Source organism: Macrobrachium rosenbergii, chromosome 27 (assembly GCF_040412425.1).
Source record: "Macrobrachium rosenbergii isolate ZJJX-2024 chromosome 27, ASM4041242v1, whole genome shotgun sequence".
In the NCBI taxonomy this organism is placed as follows: Eukaryota; Metazoa; Arthropoda; class Malacostraca; order Decapoda; family Palaemonidae; genus Macrobrachium; species Macrobrachium rosenbergii.
The window spans coordinates 5904579-5919342 of NC_089767.1; the positions used below are offsets into that span (position 1 = coordinate 5904579).

A 14764-nucleotide genomic window follows, 5' to 3' on the forward strand; every position below is an offset into this window, starting at 1 on the left:
AGACGACCCCCAATTTATTCAGTTAAGTAATACTATCAGCTGATGTTAGTTGGTACTTAAATATAAAATGAATAATTATTGGAATTATCATACCAAAAATGTGTACAATCATTATCTTCAAGATTTTAAAATGTTTGGCAAAGCTCACCATTGCTAAAAAATACTTTTATATTCCCCAAGGAAAAATATACGGTAAAAATATCACCACAAAAATGCTCAACGCCTGTGACGTCACTATCGGCGGAGTAATACCAAGACCACCGAGGAACAGCCAGTACCCGCTGGAAGTAGATCCGCATGAATGTATTCCTTTTAAATTGGAAAGAACCTCGATATGAAGGATAACTGGGACACTGTCGCTATCACAAAACCCTTTATTTTTATTTAAAAAAGAAACTACCAAGGAAACACTGGCCTTCAGTAAACAACAAGGCTCGAAGGTCAAGGGCGACTGGGAACTACGAACATGGCCGTGTTTCGTAAACAAGAAAGTTAGACCAAACTCTAATAAAAGATCTTTTATTAGACTTTGAGTCAGACTACCTGATGTACCGCTGCGGTAACTTCAAATTACCTATCAATGTTAGAAGGGCATTTTCTATAATAAGCATCAATAACAAAATTGTTTAATATTATTGCCTTATAATAATGGTACGCTGGATAAAGCTAGTAACGAGTGAGAGGTCGCTCATCCTAACGAATAATTATGGTAGTTATATACTGTAATTACAGCTGTTTTGTTTAAAGTATCAATGGTTGTGACTGTAATTAACACTTGACACAACTGTCCACGCTTCTGGGGTCAGCCTGTCGTTAAAAACCATTTTGGGGGAGATTTTTTAAGGTTGAAAAGTTGCATTGTACGCCGGCATATACGGTAATTATATATATATATATAAAACTGCATGGTATCTAACGGATAGTTGATAATGTGGACTGTTTGTCCAAGAAAGCTTGTAACTTTTTATGAATAAAAAACTCCGTTAGATACCATCCAGTTTGAATGAGGTCCTTTTAGTAATTCTACTAATGCACAGAACAATTGTGTATGTGATAAAGTTAATATATATATATATATATATATATATATATATATATATATATATATATATATATATCAGCAATAGAAGAGTTCCGAGGAAATAGGAGACTAATAATAAATATTAAAACCAGAGCTTGAATGCAAAGCATTCATTAGTTGTGACTCGTTTCGAAGATTGACATTCCTCCGTCGTCAGGCGGTCTGCAATGGAATATATGTTACATTTGAAATCAGTAAAAATATAAAGTAAAACAAAATTACATAGTACAAGATATAATAACTTCAATATGCAGCAGAACCTAAAAATATAGAGATACAAGCAGAAAATGTTTGTTGGCAAAGAGTAGAAATTACAAGTCTTAAAGACGCATTAGTTCAACAGACCTTTCATTATTACAAAGTGAGGGGTTGTCTCTTAGGGTAAGGCCACACTGGACGCGGCAAGCGTTGAGGTAGAGGCACGACTTGGGCGGGAGAGCAGCGTTAAAGCTACACTTGGCCACACCAAAAACGCCACCCTCCCTCCCACGCTTCACTCAGCAGTGGAAGCTATCCTTCTGTGCAAGCATGTCTTATCGCGTTTGGATAGGAAATTGCTTTTAATCGAAAACCTAAGTGCTAAACTTGACGACAGACTATACAAAAGAGTTTGGATTCACGATTTCAATAAACAGAGAAGGGAAGGAAGTGAATTTTACAATTTATATTGTCAATTTCGTTTATAAAGACAAATTTTATGAATATTTACGTATGACCCAACGATCTTTTGATTCTTTGGTTGCAATAATAGAAGTCAGGCTCACAAAACAAACGACGAACTACAGTATAGGTAACCCATCTCTCCCGAAGTTCGGCTACTAAACAGTGCTTTAAACATCAGGGAAGCCTTCTCGAATTATTTCACTGGAGTTGGAAGAGTTCCTTGGCAAAATAATTTAACCTTACCAGGCAATATAATTGAGGCAAATATGACATAAAGTTCATAAAAAATCATTGTCCCTTATTATACTTTCAGAATTAACTAGTATTTGCATGAAATATATTGTTCAAACATATGAAAATTTTTCGTTTGAAATATCCCTACTTCATCTTTTAGGTTTTGTCTGGTAATCTTTCCAGCTTCATGGATGGAAAAAATCCCCCCCCCCTCTCTCTCTCTCTCTCTCTCTCTCTCTATATATATATATATATATATATATATATATATATATATGTGTGTGTATATATATATATGGGCCTATATATATGCTATATAGAAATTATATATATATATATATATATATATATATATATATATATATATATATATATATATATATGTATATATATACACTAAAATGGCACACACACTATTTTAACTTACCATCACGGCAGTTGATTGCTTATATCTTCCCAATGCTTTTTTTTTTTTTTTTTTAACACAATGTTATTTTTGTGGAGTGGATCACGGGGATCTCACAAAGCTCTCATCCGAAACCCCTCCCCAATTAATTCTTGTGTCGCCATTATGTCCAATCACGACCGACTGAATACGTGAAACTTCGGCAACTGATGGAAATGGTGTGGTCTTGGGCGAAGACGCCGGGAACCGCCGCGGTATTTTAAAACATGTTACATCGCTTGGCGGCAACTGCAGAGGGTCGAGTCTTCCCGCTGGCCCGGTGTGGCCACTCGCATAAGATACGTTACATTTCAAATCGCCGCGGGTTGCAGGGAAGAGGTTCCCGCGGCGATTTGAAATGTAACGTATCTTCTGTGAGTGGCCAGGTTGCAGGGAAGAGGTTCCCGCGGCGATTTGAAATGTAACGTATCTTATGTGAGTGGCCACTCACATAAGATACGTTACATTTCAAATCGCCGCGGGAACCTCTTCCCTGCAACTCACATAAGATACGTTACATTTCAAATCGCCGCGGGAACCTCTTCCCTGCAACCTCCACGCTCACCGCGTCTGGTGTGGCCTCACCCTAATATATTAGGGTATATAGAGACTCGGCCACTCTGAGCCTCATCTCTTTGTTCCTGCATGCAAGGACTGAAAGAGTCTAAATTCATAGGACGATTTGTGGTAGAATTCATGCAATAGTTTAGTTAACCTTTTCTTTACAGTAAAGGACCTATTTCCGACAAACACGATTGGGAAAGTGCATAACAGCTCTGTTGACAGTGACAGTTGCAGGTCTTGGAAGTTATAATATTTGAAGCTCCTTTCCTAGGTACGTGTTCGTAAAATTTTTGTTAAATCCAGTGAAATATAAGCACGGCTTTATGAAATTAAACTCTAAGTCCATACTAACATAATTTGAACAACATATATTGAAAGCTCTTGGTGTTAAGGTGGTAATCAAATTTCTCTTGAACCGAATAGGAATAGATGAGGACATTTTGGTGGTCCAACCCGTGAGAGTTGGTTTCCTATAAACAGATGTAGTAAAACCATTTTCATCGTGGCTGATTAGTATGTCAAGAAAGGCCACCTTTCTTTCCTTCTGCCTCAGTTTCCGAAGTGAATTCGATGTTGCTTTGCTTCGAGTTCAAGTATTCTAAAAAAAAACCAGTGAAATGTGGTCATCAGATATAAAGATTAAGAATGTATCATCAGCATGTCGTCTGTACACCAGAGGCTTGAAATTTTCGGGACATTCATTCAGCCATTGTGTTTCCTGATGAGCAAGGAAGGTATTAGCTAGTGTTGGTCGTAATGGGTTACCCATTGCTACGCCGTCAACCTGTTTATATACCTCCTCGTTGAACATAAAGAAACAGTCGCTTACAACTAGGGATAACAGCTGATAAAGCTGTTGTTGAGAAATCTACACTGCAAAAATTCTTCAGGTTCAAGGGTGTGATAACTGAGCTGCAGTCATTTTCTATTTATAAGTACAAGTGTCATTGTTGTAGTGCGATGGAGTTCAGGGATCTGTTAGGACGAAATATGCCATTAAGCAAACCGTCACTTAGCGCCATTCGGCAACACTGAAGAATAAGACCATCCTATAAATTGAGATTCTTTTTCAGTCCTTACTTGCAGGACCAACGAAATGGAGCTCCGAGTGGTTGAGTCTCTGTATGTACCCCAAGAGAGAAACCCTCTCCTTGCAATAATGAAAGGTCTGTTGAATTGCTGCGTTTGTAGACTTTTAATTTCTACTCTTTTTGACAACAAACATTTACTGTTTGTATCTCTATATTTTTAGATTTTGCTGCCTGTTTAGGTTATTATATCTCGTAGTATTTAATTTCATTGTACTTTATAGCTTCATTGATTTTAAATGTAACGCATATTCCATTATGGATTGCCTGATGATGGAGGAATGTAAATCTCCGAAACTAGTCGCAATTAATAAAGATTCTCTTCATTCAACCCCTGGTTTTCATATTATATATGTATGTATATGTATATTTGTATATTTATATATGAAGATAAAAGGCCCATAAAAATTTTACACTTTGCAACCTTATATTTCAGACACTTCTGTGTGTCTGTACACGGGGACACAATGATAGTGTCTGAAATATATGGTTGCAGCGTGTAAATAGTGTTTTTATGGGGCCTTTTATCTTCATATTATACTGTTGGATTACAGAAAAAGACATTCATATATATACTTACATATATTTGTATATACTGTATATATAATACCTCATTGACATCGAATTCACAATAGTTTGATAGGAAAGGAATACTTATATAATACCTTTGGGTGTAAGTATGCTCAAGGTGCAGTGAATTAGATGTTAATGGGTTACTTGTAGTTTAAAAATGTCGTGTGTCAGCATTATATTATATATATATATATATATATATATATATATAATATATATATTTATATATATATATATAATATACTTGTATATACTAGTATAAATTTATATATGTATGTATGCATATATACATATATGTATATTATATTTTATATAATATACACACACACACGCACAAAAAGGCTACCTAAAAAGTATTCAGTGCTTTTTCTAGAATGTAACAATTTAGAAACGGCATAGACCTCTCTGAATGTTTTGATACGGCCTTAGATTTAACACGGTACAAGGTACTGTATGGTCCCTATCCTCGCGTGCTAAAGTATATTAGACTTTCCTTCTTTCATTACAAATCATCTACGCGTAGATCATTACTTTCTCCAATACTCCTCTCGCAGTAGGCCTACATGGCGTTGCAGTATTTGCTTCGTCAAGTATTTTGTCCTTGCTTCGTCCAGTAGCATTCGTCTCCCTTGATTGCTTCTTTGCTTCTTTTCGGTTAATGATCCTTTATTCCTTTTGCTGTACCTCCATTCATATTCTCTCTCTCTCTCTCCCATCTTGCTATCCACCGCATTAGGAGAGATTTTCTTAGTACTACGAATCCCGTACGAGGTAATTATTCAGCTGAACTGAATTATGCCGTGTATTTTACCAGTTACTCGTTTGTGATTCTCGTTTCTCTGTATCATAATATGGAAATGTTATGTTGCGAACGCTTGGAACTGAATTGAAAAAATGCTATAAATGTCATTTCACCTTGGTTTGCATTGATGCATAGGTGTTCTTTATTTTTATAATTGATTTTGCCTGAAAGCTACTAATTTAATGCTGTACAACAGCTACATTCAAACGTAAAAGTACTTTTTTTTTATTCCTTGCAAGCGTATTTTGGCAAAACAGCGAAAGATCTGTTTATTGAAAATGTCTTTTGTAATCTGCTTGGGCAGAGAGGGAATTATCCCTGTGGAGGGATGTCCATAAAACCAAACAAGGTGAAACAAAGTGAAAACCACCGGGTAATTTTAGTAGCTAGTGACTTGGGTAGCGGAGGTGGTACTACCGGCAAGTCGTCACTATATAATATTGACATGGCGGCGGGAGTCGCTCAGTCAGTGTATAGCCGTTTCCGAAGTTACTTTTCGTGGTTCCTGACGGACAAGTGGACAGTGAGATCAGTCGCTGCTACTTTTGCTTGTCATCTACGCGCCACCCACTCCCAGGCGCTAGTACTAAAAATGGCGGAAGCTCCTCGAGACGCCGTGTTTAGTACTAGCCCCTCGGGGATCAGAGTATTATATACACCCAGTTCCTTTTCCGAGAAGCAGCGATTTTCGTTTGTGGAGATCAATGTTAATTGGACAGAAACGCCATAATGGAACCGTTGTGTAGTGTGGTCAGTAAATTAGATCTGGACAGAAAGTGCAACGTGAGCGGTGCCTCGTGGAAATGAAGCCTTAATAATCATATGTTGTCAGAATTTTCAGTGAATTCAGTTTATCCCATGATTTTATAAATATTTAAGTGTGTGTGTGTGTGTGTGCGTGTGTCTGGATGAAACATTTATTCTTCCTCCCCGAAAATAAATTGGCTTTGCTTTCTTGTAATCTAGGCCTACGGTTTGCAATTGCATTCTTGTAATCTAGGCCTACGGTTAGCAGTTGCTTTCTTGTAATTAGGCCTACGGTTTGCTGTTGCTTTCTTATATACTAGGCCTACGGGTTGCAGTTGCTTTTTTATATACTAGGCTTACTGTTTGCAGGTGCTTTCTTATATACTAGGCCTACGGTTTGCAGTTGCTTTCTTATATACTAGGCCTACGGCTTGCAGTTGCTTTCTTATATACTAGGCCTACGGTTTGCAGTTGCTTTCTTTTATACTAGGCCTACGGTTTGCAGGTGCTTTCATATATACTAGGCCTACGGCTTGCAGTTGCTTTCTTACATACTAGGCCTACGGCTTGCAGTTGCTTTCTTATATACTAGGCCTACGGTTTTCAGTTGCTTTCTTATATACTAGGCCTACGGCTTGCGGTTGCTTTCTTGTAATCTGGGCTTGCGGTTTGCACCTGTTCTCTAGATTAGTATGGCTGTCATTTTGTTTAGAAATACTCTCTTAAACCAGAATAATGATCCCACGTATGCTCATCAGAACGTTTTAAAATTTAAGAGCAGATGCCTTTAACCTTTGGTAGTCTTTCCCCATAAATACCACACGGTATTTTAGCCTGTGTTTTACAGGCATTATTTTATTAGTGGTGATTGCACGGGTCTCTGGGAAATTCTCCCGCACTCTTGAAAATTCCTGTCATTAAATCAAGAAAGCCCGTGGGAATTTGTAGTTGAAAATGAATTCCAAGTAATATTCCCTTACACCCGCCGTGTTAATTGGCGTAGCTTTGAACGTGACCAGAATAAAAAGCGATTGAAATTACAGGTTGAATTAAAGGGAATTTTTTATTTTCATTTCTTGTGTGTGCAGAGAACACTTTCCCAAATTTGTATATATATATATACTATATATATACTGTATATATATATATATATATATATATATATATATATATATATATATATATATATATATTATGTAAATGGTAGATAGATTTGTTGTAAATTTTATATGTACTTTTGTGTGTGCCACCGCGTGAGTGTTTTGCAGTTTGAAACTGTGAAAATGAATCTGTACCAAGATTAGTTTCCGTACAGAAGCCAAGCATTTATTTTTTCATCGTTGTGCAAGTGTATTGCCATCAAATTTTAAAGGACGATAATTGAATTCGTAAGAAGTTAAGCTTTACTACGATTGCCAACAGGTTGTTGAATGCCTTCACGTTTCCATCATATAGTCCAAAATTCAGTAATAGTAAAAGGTTTCTTGAAAAGCAGTCCTGTAACTTTTAAAAGGCTTGGTATCCTGATGGTAAATTGCAATTTGGATGGAGAATAATTCAGGCAAGTGGGAGTGTTAAGATAACCAATCATATGGAAGAAATACTACTAGAAATTTGAGTCGTTAGCTAATATCATCTCATTGCCATCACTAGATCCATTGATTTGATTGCCTCCATAAGGGATGGTACAGTCAGTGCACCTCACGCAGTGCGCTGTAAGCATTACTTAGGGTTCTTTGCTGCAACCTCTTTCATTCCTTTTACCGTACCTCCGTTCATATTCTCTTTCTTCCATCTGGCTTTCAACCCCCTCCTTATAATTGGTTCGTAGTGCAAAAGTGTCTTTCATTTGATCCTTTAGTTTATTCGAGTTTGTAAAATTATTTGTAAGTGTAATGAAAAAAATTGGGTCACCTTGAAATATGTAGATTAATTATTATATATCATCATTATCAGCGGGTATTTAGAAGCGTCATTTTAGTGTTGTTGGATTTGAAACAACAGTTGTTTGGATAAGCTAATGGTTTTTATGGTCAACTGTTAAACAAGTTCAATTACATCAGAATTAATCTAAATTACATCAGAATTAATCTGTCTTCAGTATTCATTTAATACCCAGTTGACAGCTGGACTCACTCTCTCTCTCTCTCTCTCTCTCTCTCTCTCTCTCTCTCTCTCTCTCTCTCTCTCTCTCTCTCATTATATATATATGTATATGTATATGTATGTATATATATATACACACATTATATATATATATATATATATATATATATATATATATATATATATATATATATATATATATTTATATATATATAATCCACTGGTCCCTCTTTACCATATAACTACGTAATTGTAATAGCCACAATGGCCTCTTAACCTTTCGTATTCTTCACACTTTTTGGATGTGCTCGTCACTGCAAAGCCTAAGATCCAAACGCAAGATATATGGTGAAGCAATCCTGATCCCCGGTAGCGGGAATCGAACCCGGATCCCGAGAAAGCCGTTATGGGCTGTAATTCCTCGGGATGCGGGTTCGATTCGCGCTGCCGGACATCAGAATTGCAACATATTTCTTGCATTTTGTTTTAGGTTTTGTAGTGACAAGCACGTCCAAAAAGTGTGAAGAATACGAGAAGTTAAGAGGGCATTGTAACTATTAAAATATATATATATATATATATATATATATATATATATATATATATATATATATATATATATATATATATATATATATATATATATATATATTTATTATATATATAACTCATGTTAGCCTTCAATAATACAGGCTAGTTTAGATTCCAGATTCTTTAATTTTCAAATTGCTACAAGCTTTCGAAGACTTATTCTTTATAAGGTAGGAGATAACTGCAGCACTTGGTATATATATATATATATATATATATATATATATATATATATATATATATATATAAAATGGGATCTTCCCAACATCTGTTTTTTTTTTTCTAATCCCAGGGGTGACCTGCCCTTTGATAATTTGAATAACATTGACATTAGCTAACTGTTGAAGGCTTGATGCTTTTCTTGAGTTATGGTTGTATGCTTAAAAAACCGGCTGGCTTTTAACTTTTAAATCGTGGGTATACCTCCTGTGTATAGAAAGCTGCCACAAAGTTAGCCACTTTAGACACCTAGGCATAAAAGTTAAGTATACCTTAGTTTAACCAGACCACTGAGCTGATTAACAGCTCTCCTAGGGCTGGCCCGAAGGATTAGACTTATTTTACGTGGCTAAGAACCAGTTGGTTACCTAGCAACGGGACCTACAGCTTATTGTGGAATCCGAACCACGTTATACCGAGAAAAGAATGTCTACCACCAGAAATAAATTCCTCTAACCCTTCACTGGCCGGCCGGAGAATCGAACGCGGGCCTAGGAGAGTGCTAGGCGAGTACGATAGCAACCCATCCAGTGAAGAACTGGCTAATCGTGAGGTCAAACCCCTTACACAGTCTGCGCGATTCACCTTATACTTTGCGCTCACTCTTCTGTTTCGTGGGTATCAAGGCCAGTCCTTTAATGCACCTTTTTCATGTCATCTATGTAGCTCCTTTCAAGTTTTCCTCACCTCCTCCATTATTGTACACATTTCCCTGCATTCTTCCCATATGACCAAACCATGTGAAAACACTATGATCACTCTTTTCAGCCACAGTACACTAACCGTTTTATGATTTCTGTATATATCCATATTTCTCACCCTTTCACTCCCCTGTCTTTCCGAACCACTTAGCACTTTGCTTGGAGGAGGGTGGGGTCAGCGGTTGGGCTTGTGTGGTATCGGGGAGAGCTGGTTAGTGGTGGTTGTTTAGCTATTTTGAGTTTTGTCTTCTAGTTATTTTGGAAGGGTGATGGTAAATCTTCTTAATTGTGCTTCGTATAAATGATCCATTCACCCCTAATCTTACAATGATGCCACTTAGTATTCTGTCTCTAAATGAACTCTTGTGTGCTTTGACAGTTGGTATGAGGTCTTCTCTACTGGTGCATGTAATTGGCTTCTTTGATCTTTTCTTTTTCTCGTTTAGGAAGTTCTGGTGGACGGGAGTTGACCCAACTTTGCATCAGTAGCTGGCCAGGTTGGTGGAGCTCACCTCTAGGTAGGTTCCACTGGCAATGGCTCAAAAAGTTCTGTGGTCATTGGATGTGAACCAAATGGTCACCGCCTGTAAGCTGATTCATCTCATACGTTTCTAGTGCTTGTGAAGAGTAGATTTACTGGATCCATACTATGAGGAACAAAACTAAGAGGATAAGTGGGGCTGAGAAAGTTTCCGCTACCCAAGATCCTCTCCATGCAAGCGGTGAATTTCCAGAGTATTTCTGATTCTGCAGTGACTTTCTCCTCTATAGGCTGCATCAGACTGCTGCAGTATCTTTTAATGAGTTTTTCCAGTATCCTTTATAGGGACAGTTTTGGTGAAAATATTTTTTATAGGGGCAGTTTTGGTGAAAATATCTTTTATAGGGAAGCTTTGGTGAAAATACTCCTCTGATATTAAAACTGGCTTGTTTTATCTTAGCATTTATGTAGTCAGTTTTGGCAGACAATCTCTGCTCACTCTTTTTTGCACAAGCTTGAGAGATAAAATATAATAGAAGTTATATGCATAGTAATCAGTAAGGTCACATGGGATGAATAACATTTTTGTAATTAAAACTAAACGGGACCTTTAGCATTCATAATGTTTCTAAGGCATTTGAAATAGTTACTCTTCCTACATGGGTGGAAAGTCGTGTTTGAACATATTCATCAATTTCTTGAGTGGTCAAAACATAGAGGTAAATTTGCCGTACAGATAGCCTCACCATTACTCCATGTTCAATTACAGGCACAAATGCTGTTGAACTGAATTAGAACCTCGACGAGTTTTAATAGTTTTAGTTGATTCGCAGTTGGTGGGTGCATTGATAACGGTAATCTCTTATCGACATAAGCGATTTGACACTTTTCTCGTTTAGCCTGAAAATGATTAACCGTGATGTGAACATGAATCGTGAGGACGCAAAAGTGCCCAAGGACAATTATTCAAAAGTGAGAGAGAGCTTAATCTTTCTCCTCACGCTGACCATCCTCGGCCGCAGTGATGCTTTCCTGGACCAGTCGGAGCAGAAATTTCTGAAGGACTATTGCAACTACTTCGGGTACACCAACGTCAACATCTTCCTTCCGGATTCAGGTAAGATGATGCGTTGTTGAGCTAAGCTTTTGAATTATGTGGGCGATCGTTTGTTTTCAGGAATTTATGCCGAGAAAAGCTTGTGAAGTATATGTTAGGCAGTGCTAGTGTGCGTGTGTGTGTGTGTGTATCTGGCAGTATATACACATAAAAGTACGCGCACACACACTATATATATATATATATACACGTGCTCATGTGTCCATTATTTCCATTTATATAATACACATGTATGTATGTATATATATATATTATATATATATATATATATATATATATATATATATATATATATATATATATATATATATATATATATACATAAAATGAGAGAGAGAGAGAGAGAGAGAGAATCGAGACTACTGTTACGACTATCAAAACCACGACCGAAAAAAATTCTCTGGATTAATTACCTGAGGAAAGCATTAACGTAGCCCAGATCGTTTTCAATATATTGCGGGAAAGCGGCCATATTCGTAGTTATTCTCTCTCTCTCTCTCTCTCTCTCTCTCTCTCTCTCTCTCTCTCTCTCTCTCTCTCTTTGACAGGGGGTGTTGCCCCGTCTTCCGCAAAATAACCCAGCCCTCCCTAAACTCCGATTAATACCGAATTTCGTTCCTTTTACCGTACCTCCTTTCATATTCTCTATCGTCCGTCTTACTTTCCACCCTCTTCTAACAATTGATTCATAGAGCAACTGTTAGGTTTTCCTCCTGTTAGCGCTGAATGACCTCACAGGTCCCAGTGCTTGGCCTTTGGCCTAAATTCTATATTCAGATCAATTCAGTCACGCTGACAGATGGCGCGGCCCTGCCTGCTTCGAATGAGCGACAGAAAATTGCATGCAAAAATGCAAGCAAAGTCAAAGGTAGTATTACTTCTTAACTTCGAATATCCTAAAAATGCAAAGTACCTCTAGTACATTGTACTTAACCCTTTAAGGGGCATCTCCTGTTATTCATTTTTTTTTATATATTCATCATCGGTAAGAGTTATGCTATTTTGTGCATGACTCAGTTATTCCGTTCATGAGGTACTTTTTGTCCTAATGCAAGGTACTGAATAAATATCCTTTTTATAGCTGTTCTTGTTTCTGGCGATTGTAGTATTGGGAAGTGAAACAGTATTCTGCAAAATACGTTAGCTTTAGATATATCTAGACCGCTGCCATGAAAATATAAGAAAGTTATATAAAGATATGTATTTAAACTGTTACAGAGTTTTGTGTGGGAAGGTCTCTCAGTAATCAAGTGAATTTTGATTACAGTATTCAGAATCTCGAGGAATACCCATGTTAGGGCTGTTGCCTGAAGAACACAACAGTTATTAATCACAGTTGCAATCTTGAGGATGGGAATTCAAAGTTGAAAAAGAGAGGAATCTTTTGCCTGTTCACGATTGCAGTTTTTGCTCTGTGTGTTGGCAGAAAATTTCTTGCTTCTTAAACTAATCAGTTTTAAAAAAATTGTACTTTATAGATAATTCATTTTTTACGTAAAATAAAGGAAATCACGTCCCTCAGTCAAGATAACTTGGTATGTACTGTAATTTTATTTCTGTTAGCAAGTCTTCGCTGAGATTCTACGTTGACAGTGTCAGAGTAGATTTCCTTATTGCCGTCCATAAACCTTTTGTCATGCATCCAGCTCACTTTGTCACGTTTACTGTTCCCCTTTTGACGGGGGGGGGGGGGGAAGGATGGTTAATGCCGTCAGTACACCCAGTACACCTCACGCGGTGCACTGTAAGCATTACTTAAGGTTCTTTGCAGCGTCCCTTCGGCCCCGAGCTGCAACCGCTTTCATTCTCTTTACTGTACCTCCTTTTATATTCTCTTTCTCCCATCTTACTTTCCACCCTCACCTAACAAGTATTTCAACATTTATTTACAGCGCTGAATGGCCTCAGAGGCCCCAGCGCTTGGTCTTTGGCCCCAGTCTTATATGCCAGTGCCGGAGAAAAAGTTCATGCTGCTTCTGTCGCTACTTCTGAAGGCGTCTCCTTATGTATGTATGTATGTGTGTATGTATGTCTGTCTATTCAGGTCACGTGATTCTTGTCTCTGTCGCTCGTTTACGATGGTGTCATTATCTTGGCTTTAATGATTCAGCTGTATATAATTGTCCCTCTCAGGTTGCCGCACTGCTCTTGTCTACAGGAAACGTAGAACTGGCACTGGAATATCAAATCCAGGCCAAGCGCTGTGGCCTGTGAGGTCATTCCACGCTGAAAATGTTGAATCAGTTGTTAGGAGAGGGGCGAAAGTAAGATGGGAGAAAGAGAATATGAACGGAGGTACAGTCAGAGCAATGGGAGGGGTTGCAGCTAGGGACCGAAGGGACGCTGCAAAGAACCTTAAGTAATGCCTACAGTGCACCGCGTGAGGTGTACTGGTTGTGCTGACGGCACTACCTCGCTACGAGGTACAGCAAACGTGAATCATTTTTCATCTTCATTCAGCTAAGAGAATAGTGTCTCAAAAGTATATTATAAGAAAATTGCGTCAGCGATAATATATATTGCTTTATCTTACACGAGGGACTTTTTTTTTTTGTCATGAAATACAGTGTGGTATTGTATCCAGAGATCATTCAGAATGCAAGTAATGTCTTGTAATTCCGCCAAGTTTTGTCTGAAGTCGTGAAAACAGCTTGTGTACTTATAGAGGTAAATTGCCAAACTTTAGCATTTTTGTGTGCCCATATCCCAAACATTTCAATCTGGTTACTCTATTAGAATTGTTGGGGCGATTTATTCCAAGCTTTTGTTTGTTTACTTAACACTGTGTGCATTTACTTTTTTATCAGGTTAATTTGGAAGCAAGATTCTTTTCGATAAAAGACTGTATATTATTCATTATCCTCGACAGCGTCTTTGTCACGCGAAAAGAGTAGATTATTTAGTACGCCTTGCGTTATTTCCGTATCATGTTCTCACGAAGATCTCCATAATAGATGGACCTGTGTCAGAATCACTGTTTCTCGGCCGCGTCCTTCGTGCCAAAATCGGTTATTTATTCAAACGTTGCCGGAGAAATGGGCCCACTTTCGTTCTTTCTCTGGACACTGGAGTAAGTGCTTAGTTGGGACGTCATGCAACTGAGAGTTGATAACGAAGCGTAATTCGAGATTGGCGTTCGTAGTAGTTTGATTTAGTTGCCAGTTTTGCTCTCTCTCTCTCTCTCTCTCTCTCTCTCTCTCTCTCTCTTGTAATTATTTGTTCAATACTTAATTTTGTTTAATAAGTAAGGAGTCGGATTGCGGGTTAGAGCTAGAATTGTTACCACGAAGGAAATTACGGACCTTCTACATATAGATGAGGTAATGACGAAACACATCGATGTGGCCGGGAC

At 37.7% G+C, this 14764-nt stretch overlaps 1 protein-coding gene across 9 annotated transcripts in view; it reads left to right on the forward strand.

Moving 5' to 3' along the window:
* The window catches only part of LOC136853379 (glutamate receptor ionotropic, kainate 2-like), an 86855-nt gene that overhangs the window by 45756 nt on the left and 26335 nt on the right, over window positions 1-14764 (forward strand). For 2 of the 9 annotated variants that reach the window (XM_067128818.1, XM_067128820.1), the window contains exons 1-2: window positions 4019-4153; window positions 11195-11412. The exons of 3 other annotated variants lie outside the window; for them this stretch is intronic. In XM_067128818.1, coding sequence (XP_066984919.1) covers window positions 11202-11412 — 211 coding nt within the window. In that variant the 5' untranslated portion in view covers window positions 4019-4153; window positions 11195-11201. Of the gene's footprint in view, window positions 1-3953; window positions 4154-5910; window positions 5974-11064; window positions 11413-14764 lie in introns of those variants that run through there. 4 more of the 9 variants (XM_067128819.1, XM_067128821.1, XM_067128822.1 and 1 more) reach the window with 4 other exon arrangements.